The 16,891-nt window shown below is 37.9% G+C and overlaps 1 protein-coding gene and 1 long non-coding RNA gene across 7 annotated transcripts in view; one reads left to right on the top strand and one right to left on the bottom strand.

The window, feature by feature from the left end:
• Nucleotides 1–16,891, bottom strand: part of sema3fa (sema domain, immunoglobulin domain (Ig), short basic domain, secreted, (semaphorin) 3Fa) — a 70,499-nt gene that overhangs the window by 1,616 nt on the left and 51,992 nt on the right. For 5 of the 6 annotated variants that reach the window (XM_048198792.1, XM_048198793.1, XM_048198795.1 and 2 more), the window contains 16 exons: nt 12,581–12,741; nt 12,396–12,458; nt 12,138–12,257; nt 11,248–11,337; nt 9,975–10,068; nt 9,700–9,819; nt 8,690–8,829; nt 7,324–7,438; nt 3,523–3,592; nt 2,560–2,704; nt 2,244–2,466; nt 1,831–1,919; nt 1,651–1,692; nt 1,297–1,454; nt 758–825; nt 508–641 (listed from right to left, as the gene is read on the bottom strand). In XM_048198792.1, coding sequence (XP_048054749.1) covers nt 508–641; nt 758–825; nt 1,297–1,454; nt 1,651–1,692; nt 1,831–1,919; nt 2,244–2,466; nt 2,560–2,704; nt 3,523–3,592; nt 7,324–7,438; nt 8,690–8,829; nt 9,700–9,819; nt 9,975–10,068; nt 11,248–11,337; nt 12,138–12,257; nt 12,396–12,458; nt 12,581–12,741 — 1,832 coding nt within the window. The remainder of the gene's footprint in view (nt 1–507; nt 642–757; nt 826–1,296; nt 1,455–1,650; nt 1,693–1,830; nt 1,920–2,243; nt 2,467–2,559; nt 2,705–3,522; nt 3,593–7,323; nt 7,439–8,689; nt 8,830–9,699; nt 9,820–9,974; nt 10,069–11,247; nt 11,338–12,137; nt 12,258–12,395; nt 12,459–12,580; nt 12,742–16,891) is intronic. The other variant, XM_048198796.1, reaches the window with a different exon arrangement.
• LOC125273443 lies at nt 630–1,601 on the top strand. Its single transcript, XR_007186072.1, has 2 exons — nt 630–947; nt 1,313–1,601. It is a non-coding gene; the product is annotated as an uncharacterized LOC125273443 (long non-coding RNA).

The following is a 16,891-nucleotide window of genomic DNA, read 5'->3' as shown; positions in this document are numbered from 1 at the left end:
CAATAAAGGCATGACTAAAATCAAAGACTATAAAATAACAGAAGACGTGTCACTCGTATTGTTTTGAATGGGAGAAAGTGTAACGCGCAATATGGCGGAATAAGTCCCGCCTTCTAAAAAAGAACCAATCGCCGACTGGTAAAGTCATCGCGTCACTTCAGCGGCCGTTAGAATCACCGGTTTCTATAGAAACAGTCAGACAGGCGCCTCCAAAGAGATGCTCATTTAGGTCTGCGCATGCGCATTAGCATGATCCAGCCTGAAAAATACAGTTTTTTTTGTCATGATTCGAGCGTTTAGAAATTCATTGGTGATTTCAAATATGAAATTTAATCGGAAGGTTGGCGAACAGTTTTGGAGAATTTGATGTTTCCCCATTCAAAGTGATTGCATGATGCCCAGGATGCCGAGAGGCATTTCAAAGATGGCTGCCGAGTGAAATGACTTGTCTTAAAGGGACTTTGCTAAAATTCACAAACAGTTATAACAAGGCATTATGTCACATACCTCTCTCCTTCTATCACTGTTCTCTTTCTGGAAATGCCACTTGATTGACACATGAGGAGATCTGGCCTGGCACTCCAGGAAGGCTGTGCTTCCCTCTACTCCATACTGTACTGACTCCAACGTGTTCTTATTAGCTGGCGGGAATTAAAACAAAATACTATCTAAACACTAACCAAAATCAAAAGAATTCTTTTACTTCTTCTAAAGTAGTTTTACTCATCAATATCATTGTATTTTTTCGGTTCCTCACCATTGGAATTGTAGCCCCTGCATTGTCTTATAGGGTTGCCATACTTCACATCTTGCCTCCGACTCCGCCTACAAGAATTAAATGAGGATATGAATTCAAAGAAATCTCATAACTTATGATGAGTTCAAGACCTTCTGGGAAGTTCAGAATTACGCCACTTTCAAGTCACTTTCATCAGAGGAGGATGACGGTGTGTACCTTCTCCTAATTAAGGTTTTTGAACTCTACTACTAGAAAATGTTAACAAATATTGTGCATCAGGTGTGTTTTGCTTCTTTATGTTTTCAATTCATTTATGAAGCCACTGTAACATTTATCATTACAATCAATATTGTTATATTACAATCCTTACAATGTGCTGTAAACTCAGGGTTTAAAGAAAATCCCACTCATATTTATGACTTTGTGGTGGCGTTCATGTGCGTTCAACTCATAAATACCATCTTTCTATTCTACATGACTTAAACGCACCATTATATTGACTCGTATTTTACATACAGTGATGTGATGATAGAGACATTTACACATGCAGCTCTCACCTTTTTTGGTTTGCAGAATAGCGAGAGCAGGACTTTCCATCCCAGGCACAGTACGGGTCTCTGGCCAAGCAGCAGTCAGCACACGCCTCTCCGTACACATCACACCTGTGCAGAGCCAGATGAGTGACACCCACCGCTGAACTCACATACAGCTGTTGCTACACACACACAGAAAGACAGGAAAATTGTTAATGAGTTACTCTCATTCAAAATACATGATGTAGTGATTCCTAGAATCCCAGAATGACGGATATTCCTCATTTGTAACTCACTTTGAATAAAGGATCTGCTACTTTTACTATTAATATTTCAGAATTAGTTTTGAATTCTAAATGAATTTGTTGTGCAACTTACCCGTTTTGGGGAAATCTTCATAGTAGTGATTGGAGTTGGAACCTGTAATATGAAATAATTATAATTTTTTATCAAATATATTAGCGTACACACACACACACCATTATACTGTATAAAGTATAATAACAAAAACAAATATAAATACAAAACACAAAGTGAAATGGAAAAATGGGATCTTACTCTAAAGACTTCCACCTCCTCCAGAACAAGCTCTTCAGTCTGTAAATCATCTCTAGGCAGGACAATCACTTTCTGAATTGTTCCTCTATCTGTAAATGACCAAAAGAGAGGAGTCAGAAATACTTAAAAAACATAATACCCTTTAGAGTCTGACTACAGAATAAAAATCTTTAATTTTCTGAAGAACTATCAAAAACAGCAATGACTGTTCACTGCCGCATTTCTAGATCTAGAGCTTCCGTGTACAAAAGTGTTAATATTAACAGTGTCACAGATTTGGTTGTCAAAGATTTAGACTTTGAAAGTTTTCAGTGTGCTCTCCGACTTTTAGACTCCACTGAATGAACACTGTTTATGTACAAAATAAATATAACTCAATAAGCCATCTATGTATAGATGGGTAATAAGTTCACCTGTTCCTAAGAAAAGAACTTCATAGTTGCCATCAGCTGCAGCCACTTGGTCCACTGTGATGGTGGTGAACTCATAATCCACATTGGTACGAACCACTAGGGGGCGCTTATGGACTGGATAAACAGCATTGAACATGGTCGGATGGTTGCGCATGAAGTTGATAACCTCATCTGGGTAATCTTTAGTAGACTTCATGTTGGGGGTAAACGTCCCTCCTGGACACTATGATTAGAGGGGTGACATAAAATGTATTTCAGCTTCTTAGATCTTCAAACACGAATGATTATTATACTAAATGTTACTTGTAACACTTACTGTTCCTGGTCGGGGGTAAGGGATTTTACCCTGGTAGGCAACCCACTGGTAGTTTGGCCCTTCCTTGTGAGCGAAAGGGCCATTAAAGACCATGCGGACGTCAGCCATTGAATACACGCATACTGCTGAACCTTTAAATACAGACCTAGAGATGCAGAAAGAGAAAGAGATTGATGCGTTGAGACAAAGACAGAAGGACCAAATCACACAGGTCTTGAAAATGCAAAATTAGAAGTATTTTCCATAGTCAAAATAGTTTTTGACCCCACTGTATGTCATTGTACAGATGTAAAAATGAGTTGGGAATGCACAGTTTCACAAATTAGCACAAACACAGAAAGAGAGAGAACGAGAGACAGAGGGACAGACAGAGCTGTGAAATCACTAGCAGTCGATGGAGAGAGTTTACACCATTATCACCAAGAATGGTGCTTTTGGGTTTAAAGAGCTCAGACAGAGCCTGAGGGCTTCGCTGATTTAATCTACAGCTAGACTGTGAATTGTTATAATACACACACAGCCTTGTGTATTTACACTGGATGATTAGCATGTGAACCTCATCTAAAATGTTGACGGCTCCCTCTGAGGCCAGTTGTATAATATTTTAGCGTGTACGAATATCCTCTCCTAACCACATCTGATAGTGGTGGCATTATGTAGATAAGTCCTTATGAGAATATCACATCTCAGATTCGCAGAAAAGCTCCTTCCTTTGTGCTGTTAGAAGACTTGTACTACCGTCTGTCAAGCCTGCCAAACACTTGTTATTCAGTATGTTAGAAACAGTCTTCAGCAGTGGAGAAATGGGGGTGTTGCCCCGTGGGCAACTGGAGTGTGAATATGAAAGCAAATCTATTCAAGCTCCCTTGCCAATCTGATAAGCGGCCTGATTAGTAAGAGGCATTGAGGAGAAGTGAGGATTGGATCTCATATTTTGGGAGAGACTGTTGTGAACTTACGCACCCAGACACAGAGAAGACGCCGTAGATGACGGGATTCTTGGTGTCTTGGGTTTTCTGGATGTACACGTCCCCTGAAAGGAAGATTGAATTACTTTAGTTCCTGGATTGAAATACAAATGAGCTAATTCACATATTTCTACTTTGGTGGTTAGTGAGACAGTGAGCGGGTAATGGGACACGATTGCGTCTTGATACCACAGATTCCTTTGTTGCACAGGAACCTTGAAACATTTCGCATCTAGCCTAATTCATTATTATTTAAAAGTGCTGTCGGCATTGTTTCTGGAATATCTGTCAGGTAGTAAGGACATTTTATGTTATAATCACTGAAATAGATGTAGCTATAGGGAAACAGCAAAAAAAGAGATAGGGAAGTGGCTCGCCTTTTTCACAGTCACTCATAAAATGTAGCCAATCAGAGAATGCTTTGATATTGCTGATATTCGATTAGCTGACAAGTATTTGAGGGTAGAGTTTTGGGTGTGTGGTATGCAGTAGATGAGGTCTAATGTAGTGGCTATCTAATTACAGAAATGAGCAAAATGGCTAAAATTGCTTTCAGCACCTTTTTTAAATTTAAAAACTGCTTTGGCAGCTTTGGTATTGCCTTCCTCGCTTTTTTTTTTCTTTTTCCATACAAAAGGAGAGAAAAACTGTCACAAACTCCTATCTGGTAAACTAATAATATGAGGTGAGAGGAAAAACTATAGAACTATTATTAAATTATACTAAACATTTGTTTCTGAGACAATGCAGTTTTTGCAAACAAATGCAAATTTTCATGGGGAAATGCAATACTTTTGCTAGAGAACGCATAAGTATTGTATTGTACTTTTTCCACATATCTCTTTTTTCATCTCCCCTTAGGGGTTTCCCTTAGTTTTCAATGTACTATTATTTGGGACACTAATTGCTATTTTTAAAGGGATAGTTCACCCAAAAATGAAAATTTGATGTTTATCTGCTTACCTCCAGGGCATCCAAGATGTAGGTGACTTTGTTTCTTCAGTAGAACACAAATGATGATTTTTAACTCCAACCGTTGCCGTCTGTCAGTCAAATAATGTTAGTGGATGGGAACTTCTACTATAAGAGTAAATAAAACTTGCATAGACAAGTCCAAATTAAACCCTGCGGCTCATGACAACACATTGATGTCTTAAGACACAAAACGATCGGTTTGTGCGAGAAACTGAAAATTATTTATATCATTTTTTACCTCTAATACACCACTATGTCCAACTGCGTACAGCATTCGCTTAGTGAGGTCTGATCGCGCTCTGACAACGGCAGTGATGTCTCGCGCTTATACTTCAACGAGTGCTAGACATTTGTGTTCTACTGAAGAAACAAAGTCACCTACATCTTGAATGCGCTGGGGGTAAGCAGATAAACATCAACTTTTCATTTTTGGGTGAACTATCCCTTTAAGCTTTATTTGTTTAAGCGTATATGGTATAGTAACAATGGCTAAACCAATGTCACAAGTTTGAGGGCGGAACTTCTTGTTTTTCCTAAACAATGAAAGACTGGCAAATTGTTCGGGAAACCTGTTTGAAAACAGTCATTATTTTTGCAGCTCAATTTCGCACCACCAGTAACACTGAAATTACTTTGAAATCTTAATGTCAGACAAGTGCACAAAAAGCCAGATGTCTGAGTGTATGTGCTAAGTCAATCAAATCCATCTCAGTCCAATTACATCACACAAAAACACTTCGTATTGTGAGGACAATCCTTCTCTCTCACTGTTCCCCTCTGTCTTTGTCTCAATCTCCGAAATTCTCCAGCTTGTTCCGACACAAATTAACCACAAAGGACCAGTGATAGTATACTAGCCAAAACGAGAAAGATGGAAAAAGGCCATTGGGAGAAACAGAGTGTAACGGGCAGAGTGGGGTCATTTTTTAGGGGTTCACCGTAAGATCGGTTTCTTGAGGGACATTAGAACAGGGATGGGAGACAGAGGTGCATAGAAGAAGAGTGCAAAAAAGGGCACAAGGAAAGAAAACAAAAGGAGACCCAGATAGTTTAAGACATAAGGAGGGCGAGCGGTAAAAAAATAGACAGATGTCCCATCTAAAACAGAAAGAAGATGACCTCAGATGGATAGTCACAGCTAAACGGACTAAGTAATCAAGCGCTGAGAGAAAACCCCACACTACAGCGAACAAAACTCGCTCTAGCCAAGCCACAAAAAACAACCCATAAAACCTCACTGCCTCTCTGAGGATAAGGGAAAACATCCAGTCAAAAACTCCACTGGCAAGTTCATTCCTCAAACACAGTGACAGAGGGAGGGTGAATGACCAACCAGAATGAGAAAGAGAGGGCAGAGACGGGGAAAGGAGTCCTGAGGGTACCTATGTTACGGGAGCTGTGAAATGAAGCGCATAGAACGTCCGCTTACTCAATTTATGCACGTTGCAAAAGCAATAAAATTCCAGCATTCATGCGCTTACATTCATTTGCCTCTGAAGAGTGGCTGAGGCTGTTACAGCTGGTTTATCAGCCAATCGTCTTCAGTCCTGTCAATCAAACTCTCCCACAACGGGAAAGACTCCATTTTGTGTAAGCCTGTTAAGATGCAGCTTACACGTATGCGTTACCTCACACATGTGCACATAAATGCGCAATCACGTATGTAGCATGATGTCAAACCACAAAAAATAAGACGTTTTTATACTCAGGCAGTTATAGGGCAACTTTTTAAAAGCACAATTTGTCATTTAAAGCTCTACAGAAACTACTCAGAACCGCTTGTGACTTTATATTTCTCACAGGCCCTTGTGGCACTTCACGCTAAAGCACAAGTGCTACATGCTGCACATACAGGAAAGAGAGGAAATTACTTTTTCCAAGTTATACCCTCTGGAGAGACATATCCATTGAACCATCAGACATGAACAGTTTCCACAAATGAGCTATATCATGCCCTATCCTGAAATAAGAGGCCTCTTATTTCAGCAAGTATACCGTGAAAATGAACAGAACAGAACTGAATATAATGTGCCTTGGGTGAACACCTCACTTTATATATTGAGTCAATCAAATGTTAAAGCGGTTTTATTTTATATTTTGTAATACAAGACATGTCCATAGAAACAAAACGGCATCAAATGTCCTCTAGGTAACAAAAAGTATCATGTTTTTTTGGACATATACCATGACAATATGTTTTATTGGATATTGTACCATGGTATTCTTGGAAGTGCCATGCGGTACCTTTTAAAAATCACGGTACATAAATTTCAATATCATTGTATATTTCAAAGTCCCATAGTATTACCATCTGGTCCATGTACCATGGTACCACCACAGTACAGTACTTTTTGTAAGGGTCGGTATCGTGGAATACATCAAAGTACCATGGTATTACACTTACAAAAAACAAAACAAAAAGTACCACAGTATTACCATGGTATTTTAGATATGTACCTAAATGTACATAAATTATTTTGGCATGTTATATTTATAATATTTAAGAGTACCATGGTTTAATCGGATTATACAAATGTTTTTCCATGGTAAGGTTTTTTTTTTTTTTTTTTTTTTTTTTTACAAGGAAAGGAAATTTAAAGACAATGCAACTATTTTTAATTGTCCTTTTCATTTTCAAGCAGTCCAAGGGGACAATTCAAAAGTGCGCTTTGAAAAAAAATCTTTTTTATTGATGTTACAACATTAAACCAGATTTGCTTTTGTAGGCATCATGATCTGAAGTCATCTAAAAAAGATCAACTATCAATATTTCAACATCATCTCAGGAAATGATCCAGAAACTCAGGCTAAAAAGACTTACGGAGCTCATCAAAATGTGTCTCAATGCCATCAGAGCCGGTCACAGAGCAGATGAGCCGAGCCTTCAGGAAAGTACTCCACTTATTCACCAGACAGCAGTGTCCTCCATCATCATTCTGTAGAGGAATTGAGGTCATGTTAGCCATGAAGAATCACTGTCAGACACCACACAGATTCTAGCTGGAAAGTTTGATTTGATGGACACCTTGAGAGTCTGTATCTGTGAAATGGAGACATTTCTTTACATCACTATCTGTCCCTCTCTCAGGGCTATTTCTGTGGTTTTGCATTAACTGGCTGTGACTGGGTTGTAAACATTGGCTTTGAGCACTGCTCAGCCCCATCTGCTGTGGACAGCAGCCAACTTCAATAATGAGACGCGGCGATGCCCAGTGACCAGCCGCCAGCAGCTACCCACTCATTACAAACATGCTTCTTTGATTCACATTAAAACAGCAAAAAATAACCAAGAAACAAGCGGTTGCTCATGTAGGAGGCATTGGACAATGATGGATCCAAGGACACTGAGGATCTGCCAATCAACAGTTCCGTCCTGTAGGACATGAATTCTTTAGCATCATGTTCAGCATAGGAACACCCAATTATTGAAAAATGTATTGTAAATTGCAGAGCTTATAAGAATACTGAATGGGACTACGTCAATTTATTCACCCTCATGTTGTTCCATACTCACGTGACTGACTTTTTCTGTGGAACATAAACATACCATTTAAAAAGAAAATGTACTTGTCTGTCTTTTCTGTGCAGTTACAATAAATTTGGAGTCTTCTGAAGCTTTGTGTGAGAAAGACCGAAACTTAAAAATGAAAAAATATGATCTTGATAGCCACCCTAGTTCCATTTGGCGTGTTGAGAGATGTAGCAATTTCCAAATTAAATGAATCATACTTGAGTCAGTTATTTACAATGAATCAGTTCACAAAACCATTCTAACTGATTTGTTCTTGAAGAAGACCAATCCTGTTCTTGAGTTCAAGACACGACCCAATGATTTGGATGCAGAGGTTAGCAGCTCACTGGAGGTGTGATTAGCAAAGAAAAATGATTTAATGATTTTTAGTCTGAGATTCACACAAAGCTATTGCATATTATGGCAATGTGACATGTTGTACGGCCACTTTTATGATGCATTTATAGTTCTTTTTTAAAACTCGAAAGCTCCAGTTCTCATTCTTTGTAACTGCATGGAAAAGTGCAAGCACACTCTTTAAAATTCTCTTCAGTATGGAAGAAAGAAAGTTATGCAGGTTTGGAACAACTTGAAGTTGACTAAGTGAACTATTCCTTTAAGGATTTGTAGATATTTTGCACTGGAATATGAGATAAATGTTAAGAAAATGTCACACCAAACAAATTCTGCCAATCCTGGACTGAGCCATGGGAGTCTGACCCATCTCAGAGGCCTTCTCACGGAAGAAGAAATACAGCTTGTCGTCATTCTTTTCTGCACTATCAGGGATGAGCTGAGCATGGACGAATGTTGGATCTGAAGGAAAAAGAAAAAGAGGGTTAGGAAGGGAAAAAAAAAAAAAATCAGCAAGAGAGATAAATCATAGTTGGAGCAAAAAGCAAAGAGGAAAAAAAGGAGAGCAAAGGGATAGTATTTAATAACATTCACTAGAAAAGTGCAACTAATGCAGTGTTTGATGACCTCTCTCACGGTTATTCTACCCTCTCATTCACTATACTGAACAGTCTGAAAGAACCTCTGTGAAGCCTGTGATGATTATTACACTAGACACTCGTGACCAAAAAGGCAAAACTACAGAATCTGAGCCAAGGAGTCACATGTAATACAATGGAAACCCAGTGTAATTCAAGATTAGTGTACTATTAGTCAACTATTAATGAAAAATATTAGATGAAAGGTAGCTGTAAAAAAAAAAAACATTTTGTTAACTGCAATAAAAAGAAGAACATTGTCAGTTGTTGTGAATTTGACAAAATAAAACTCAGAATTAATTATATTGTTTTGAGTATGGAGCTAGTGTACAGTGTAGTGTGTTTAATCACAGGCAGATGGAACAATCTGTGGTTTTATGTATGAAAAATAAACTATATAGAGCATAAATAAATACATCATTTTCTAAACATAAAAAAATAACTAGCACATTTTCACAGCAATAATACAGTCAGGAATTTAAATAAAGGCCAAAGCAGTAATTTTTTTGCTTGAGGGAAATTGTTTTTTTTTGTTTTTTTGTTTTTTTTTTTACAGATTTTTATTTAATATGAGGTTAGTGTGCAGGAGGTAGGATGAAGGGTCAATGCTGAATATTCATATCTGGCACTTGCTCCACTAAACAAAAGTACTTTTTCTTGGTGGAACGCCATGGTTCAAAAATTTTGTGCGTACCGTGGAGCCAGCGGGAGTTATACTGGTCGGTCCTCATGGCTGTGTGTTTGCCCAATGTGCGAAAGATGGCCGAGTCTGTTCCCATAAAATCGATGTAGACGCCGGCGTACAGCTGGCCATCTGCCAAAACAGAGTGAGCATAAGGGAGATAAAGAGAGGTAGACAGATGAACTTGAGAAAAATGAGCTCATTCAAGTCTGAAACAAAAGAAATGATGCTTTGTATATTTTCTAAAAGTATGGAAAAGAAGTATGATGATAATGAGAGGCACGTACTTATCAAAGCTGAGACGCTGTTTAATTTGGGGTCGTAGGGGCATTTCCCTTTCCCAGAATCTACTTTACCAGGCTCCAGTCGGAAAATGTATTCCTGGAATGGGAGAGCAAGAAGGTTTCATTAATGAGAGCACAATAGATCACATTAGATGAGCAGTATTGATTCTCTTTCAAATGTTTAAGAGTGTGTGAAGGTATAGCCAGGAAGTGAAATGCACACAGGTTCCCTGGGTTAAATGGAAAATTAACTAGTTGGGGCTGTAATAAAACTTAAATATGTTTAGGTAACCTATTGTGTGTGTTTTTTAAATGTTGGCGTCTTACATATTGTCTGATGCCAACACCAATATCTTGCCATTTGACAAAAGGGAGCTGGTGTGAAACTGCCCAGAAGAAAGAAATTAATGCCATAATTCAAAGTTTCCAAGGTTCTCGGTAGTTGCCAAAGAAAATGAACCATTTCTCACAAATGAATCAGCTTCTCAACATATGAATATAAAACGGTCTATATGGCTTTTTCAGGTTAGTGACAATTATTAAATTCTGGTATTTAGGAAAACAAGATCTCGCTTCATGCTAAAAGTCCACTCCGCTCCATGCAGTTTGCATGCTAGCTACGGTCAAACAGATGCAAAATACAGAACAGTATTTTTTTTTTTTAAAGTATGGTAAACTGCTGTGTTTGCACCAAATATGTACAGCAAAATCTGGAAACATCTAACATGAATTAACACATTAATTAAAATCTAAGCAGAGAAGGCCATCTAAAGAGTGTGCAACATGCTGCTAAAAATATATCAGCAATTCAGCAAATTCAAGTCTCAACGAAAGACTTGTTTTGGATGATATACAAATATTTTTTGGATCCTTTATACTTTCCAAGATTTACACGCAAACCACAAATGTAATATAAGTCACCGATAAATTCTGTGCTGACTAACCACTTTCGAGCATGATGGAGTGTGGGTGTGGGAGTAATCTCTGCACGTTCTGCTAGATTTCTACGCCAAAGGCAGGCTTTGGACAAGTGTAGGCAAACTTGAGAAAGACAAGCTTTAAAGACAACAGTTCCTCTGCCGTTTCTCTCAACGCCTATGAAAGCCAGCTGCTGAAAATGCAAATACAGTGAGAACAGAACCTTTCCTTAAACTTCTAAGTAAAAGACACCCAATTATCTTTTAACCCAAGTGCATCTTAAGAAAAAAAAAAAAGTCCAAAATAAAGTTCAAAAAAGGACCTCAATCCCATTGTTCAGGAAGAGTTCATTTCCCACCTCGGGTGCATATGGTTCTGGTGAGGCACTAGGGTCTGCAGCTCGACTGGTTCGGCCTCCCGCACGAGGCATCTGATCTTGGAGCATACCCTATAAAACAAGGGGTGTGCCTCAATAAAGTCCTGTTTCTATGAATTCAATTAGGGCCCAAGAGAACATCCCAGACTGTGTCCAAATGAGGAAGATGCTGAGATGCCAGAAAGATGGCTGCAGTTTGGTGTATCCATAGAGGACAAAGAAGATGAGCAGATGTTAAGTTGTGTTTAAGACATGCACATGCTTGGAAACCTTGTGAGCACATAAACTGCCCTTTGCATGCATATGAAAGAAACAGACATGCATATTTGAGAACCCCATTAAATGTGAACAAATGCAGCAGGATACTGAAACCACAAGTGAAAATGCTATTTTTTTTTTTTTTTTTCATTTTTCATGAAAAAGGGGTTCACATGATCATGGTCACAAATTTGCTTATAAGAGCACATGACTTATCCATTTAAATTGTCTTTCAAATCTTTATTTCCAGTTTAAATTGAAAAAAAGAAAAGAAAAGATTTTCATCGTGATTTCAGACTTTTTTACACCACAGTATGTATAAACAAATTTCTGGATAATTTTCCTGTGGACAGTGGTTAATGATGGGACGTGGTCATGGGAAAGAAGGGAGGTGAAATTAGGACTATGTTTAAATGCTTTACCCTCCTAAACACTAGGAAGAGTTTTTAAGTAGCAGTGTCAAAAGACATGCAGGTGGTAAAGATTATTAAGATTTTGTTCCAGGGTGGGGAAACATTCCTCTCTAATGACATAATACCTTTTGACTAAGGTAGCCAACAGTTTGAACCCTTGACCTTCAAATGGTAGCAGGTGACCTGTGAATGATAGTTTACCTGTGCCCTTTGACCTCTGTCCACATAGGTACAGATGGGGTTATACGCTCCCGTTCCACACACATACAGGTGAGTCCTGTTCCATGGCTCGATTAGACGGATGAAATTACCACACTCGCCCTGTTGACACAGAACAGAATGATAACAGTCATGCTGTCATTGTGAAACGATACTTCCAGATGCATTCTGACTACTTGCATGCTCATGTTGGAATAACTAGAAGTTTAGGATTTACAAAGATTGTGGTACATTTCTTACATTGATGTCTTTCCCTGAGAGGACACACTCAGTCCTCCTCTGAGGAGCCACAGGCCAGTGAATCTGAGGAGAAAGACATGTGATAAATAAACAGTCATCCTAATCCAGGTTCAAGTTTACTATTGCCAAGCTTCGTTTATAGTTTTGTTTGTTGCAATTTGTCAGGTGTAACTGAGTAATCTTACAATGAGGGGCTCTTTGTTGATGTCGTTCAGGTCTAGAGACAAGATGTAGTCCTTGCTGCCCACGTACATGCGATCATGGTCCTCGTCCATACGAAGGATTCTGTAGTCCGTCGAGTTGAGCAGGAAGGCAAAGTGATGGGCGGTTCCAGTAGACTTCAGCTCTAAAAAAGAAAAAGGAATAAAAAAGTCATTTATTTATTCAGCAGAAGCTTTTTTTAAAGTGACACACATGAGGAAAAACAAAAGTAACTTTTTCAACTTGGAAACAGAAAGATGTATTTAGTAATAAAAACATTTTATATGGTTATGGAAATCCTGAAGTGTTATTTCTGCCACTAGCAGCACAAAATGTAATGGCAAAAATAATGACTGTTTCAAACAAGTTTCCACATCTGCATTTGGCTCAACCAATTGCATAAGTTTGGGGTGGGACTACCTATTAATTTGACCAATGTTGCAACCTCTTGGTTATGGGCACTTAAACTGCACAACTATACAGAAATTCATCCAAGATGAGACTTAAAACCACAATTCTAAGTTTAGGAGGCCAGAGCTTTTCCATTAGCCCACCGGGACTGTTGATCACAGTGTTTTATTGCCCATTTGTTATTTAAAGTAATTCATATGGAACAGTTGGACTTGTCAGTGCAATAAGTGAAATGCAACTCTCTAGGATTATGAACATTGAATATAATAAGGAAAACAAAATAACAAAAACAGCCTGAAAACTTATCAACACCTCAGAAGATTGATTAAATATAAGCAGCTTTCTACTAGATGCATGTCCATGCCCCAAATCTACAAACTCTAAAAGGGCTCACATATAATCAATCCAAACACAGTAAGTGTTGCCAAGTCACAGTAGTTCCTCAATAAAACAGCATCTGTACAGATGTATGGATATGACCAGGTCTCTCTGCAGTCTCTGCTGAGCTGGCTGGAGGGTTTCCCTGAGGTTCGATGCCCTGGATACATTCCTAGGTCCTTTGTTATTATTATTGTTTCAGCCCTGTTTTTACAGGATGGATTTCTTGGGAATTTTTGGCTTTCAGAGAGTTCTCGTGGGGCCTCCCTGAGTCTTATATTTAAATACTACTACTAATACTGGGGTGTCACACTTTATTTTCCTCTTCCTCCAACAAGCTTCATTCCCTTTTTGGAAACTGAGTACAGTATGTGGTCTGAGACCTCCATGCATTGCAGCAATACTGGATATTTAACTATGAATGCTCATTTTTGTATTTAGATTAACTTTGCTGTAATATAACACACACTTATAGTTGATACTCACAAAACACTAATAATGTAATAACACTGTTAAATGCAATCTTTAGCAAATCTCAAAATGAATATCCATTTTTCATAATACTGTGATGCCTAAATTCACTTGTAGCATTTAAAATGTTTTATCTGCATCAACCAGAATTTTTTAATATCAGTGCATCCCTCCCCATCTATATCAGTTATCATGAACCAATATAGGTTATAGTTCATTGAGTCCACCAGGCAGTCCCTTTAGATGCCCATAGAGGACTGTGTTTTATGTTCTACTATTGCAGAGGTGGAAGGAAACCTTTGGAAACCTTCACTATTGAAGGAAACCTCTGGAGAATGGAATGCCACAACTTAACACAACATATTGGCTTCTGTCTCGGATGAGGTCTACCTGAGAATCAACTGCAGAATGTTGGATGTTGGAATAATGCATTGCAGATAGTTGGCAAAGCATACACAACAAAGATTGTCCAAGCAAAATTTTTAATTTCAAATCTTACTGTAACAATTCCCCATTGTATTGTGAAACAGATCTGTGCTGAAAGTCTTGACAAAAAAAACATGCTTACACTTAGCAGCCCAAGGTCAAATTTGCAACTTCATAATAAAAAGAGACACCAGACCATGTAACACCATCATCACAGTTTAAAAAGACATCATTTCTGATTGCTCAAGGCCTAATGGATGGAAACGTGCCATCAAAATCTTTCAAAATGCACAAAATAGACGGCAATGTAACCGCAAGAACATGATGTCTTACATAGATGTAACAAAACACTTTTAAAATAGGATAAATGCAGCCTCGGTTTACTTTCTTGTCTTGGTAATTGTTTGTGGTTTGTTAAGCAATGATGATTCATGAAATTTTGCTTTAGAAAGAATCATAAGGTCAAACAATACATATAAATAAAACAGAATATAATTTTGTCAGCAAACAACCTTAATTTTCCTTTAGACAAAAATTACATAAAAAAATATCTCAGATTTTACTTTCCCTAAAACATATTATGTTTTGGATTATAAAAAGGAATTGGACTTAATCATCACAGGAATTGTTTTTTTTTTTTTTTTTTTTTACATTTTAACAAAAAAAAAAAAAAAAAAAGTTATTCTACAACAAGATTCAAACATCAAGCTCTGCAGAATGTTTCACTGGGAAGTTTGGGAATCTAGTGGAATGTGCAAGCCACAGAGAAGCACTCGTCTCTGCAAAGTACCAGTATATGAGCGTTCTATCAGAAGACACAATCTACTCTGCTCTTATACAAAGAGGTTTAGCACGAGGACGCAGACAACATAAAATCTCATTTACTTGTGTGGGCATTCCTGGCACATAGCTAGAATTCCTCATCTCTTTCATTTCAGGGTTCTAATTAAGCACAGGGGCAGGTCCACCATGTTCCGACAAGTTCTCAGCCATGTCTCTGTCTTTGTCACTAATAATGCAGTTTAGTAACAATCTTTATAAATTATAGCAATGGTAAGTGAACATTTTTCCATGACATAAGTGTTTATATTTTTATTGAGAGCAAGTTATGTACTGCCACACTACAACACAATGTCTTGAACATTTTACACCTGAAGCTGTGTCGTAAGCCAGATTCGAACTGGCTTGCGTCAGAGCACGTTCTTACTGCTAGGCCAAGGCTCCAAACTTTTATTTCTATATTTAATTTTTTTTCTTTTAGCAAAGTTTTTGTAACTGTTTTATAACCTGCTTTAATTGTAAAAATTAATTCTTTTAAAGTCGGTATGAAGTTCCGATAGCTTTTTCTTCCCTTTTGTGACTTTTGTATATATCCAGTTGAAACGGCTTCTCAAACAAGAAAAAGAGATGTCACTGCATGAGGGAGGGGAAATTATTTTGATTAAAGATTACATGAATTAAATGGATAAATCATTTTGTAACCAATACTAAAATATTCCATAAAAAAAAAAAAACAAGAACTGTCCATTTTGATTTCATGGTGACTTTAAGAGAGGGTATAAGAGCAAAGACACTTAAAGGACATCTGGACACTGGAGCAACTAGTTTTATTACTATGGGGACTGCAGTGAGATGTCTAAACTTAATCTTACACACACACACACACACACACACACACACACACACACACACACACACACACACAAACATTTAACTTTATCTTTGGAGACTGATCTTTGTTCTTTACCTTCAGCTGTCCAGCCTAAATGATCACTTGAAGATTAGGTCTTATCTCTTGGATTCAAAGGGCTGTCAGTTGACAGCTCACATGGATTTGAGTGACCATTTAAAGGACGGTGGACCAAATATGATGGAGAGAGAGACCTTACCTGCACTGCCTGCTATCATTGAGTTATGTGTGATTCAGTCTAACCGAATGAAAACTTTCCTCTCACGTTTGGCATGGGTATGAGGCATTGATTTTAACAGCCCTCATCCCTGACAGAGGATTACTGCATCATCCTTATCTTCTGAGAAGACAGGACAGGGTGATTAAAGCAAAGGATTTAATCAAACCACACAAGATAAAAATGTCTTTTTTTCTCTCTCATCTGTCCATCAAAATCTCATGACAAATAAGGGCAAAATAAACAGACAAACTTTTAACTTGCCGAGTGCCACCTATGGTAGAAGTACCCAACTATTCAGCTTAAGAGGCCATGAGGGACACATTCAAACACAATATATACATGTACACAGTGGCCTTGAATAGTATTTAGACACTTAATCTACACTTCAAATACGTGTATTTCATTACATTAGATAACAAAATATCAAACCAAGTGGCAACTAACTTCACTTTTCTTCTTTTAAGTGGGCCTGTAAATAAAGGTTAAATAAAGCCTGACCTCCAAACCCATTTTACCTTTCTTTCTCACTATCAACCTACTATGTAATACTTTTATAAGCTCTCATTGTAAATTAATAGATTCAATTCACTGAATGTTTTGCACACAAAACTAAAAATGCATTGCCTACGGAAGAGGATTAGGGCCAAGCAATAATAAAAAATAAAACCATCTTGAGATTAAAGTTGTTCAATTACGAGA

The sequence above is a fragment of the Megalobrama amblycephala genome, linkage group LG8 (genome assembly GCF_018812025.1).
Source record: "Megalobrama amblycephala isolate DHTTF-2021 linkage group LG8, ASM1881202v1, whole genome shotgun sequence".
In the NCBI taxonomy this organism is placed as follows: Eukaryota; Metazoa; Chordata; class Actinopteri; order Cypriniformes; family Xenocyprididae; genus Megalobrama; species Megalobrama amblycephala.
This window is presented reverse-complemented; position numbering and strand designations above follow the sequence as displayed.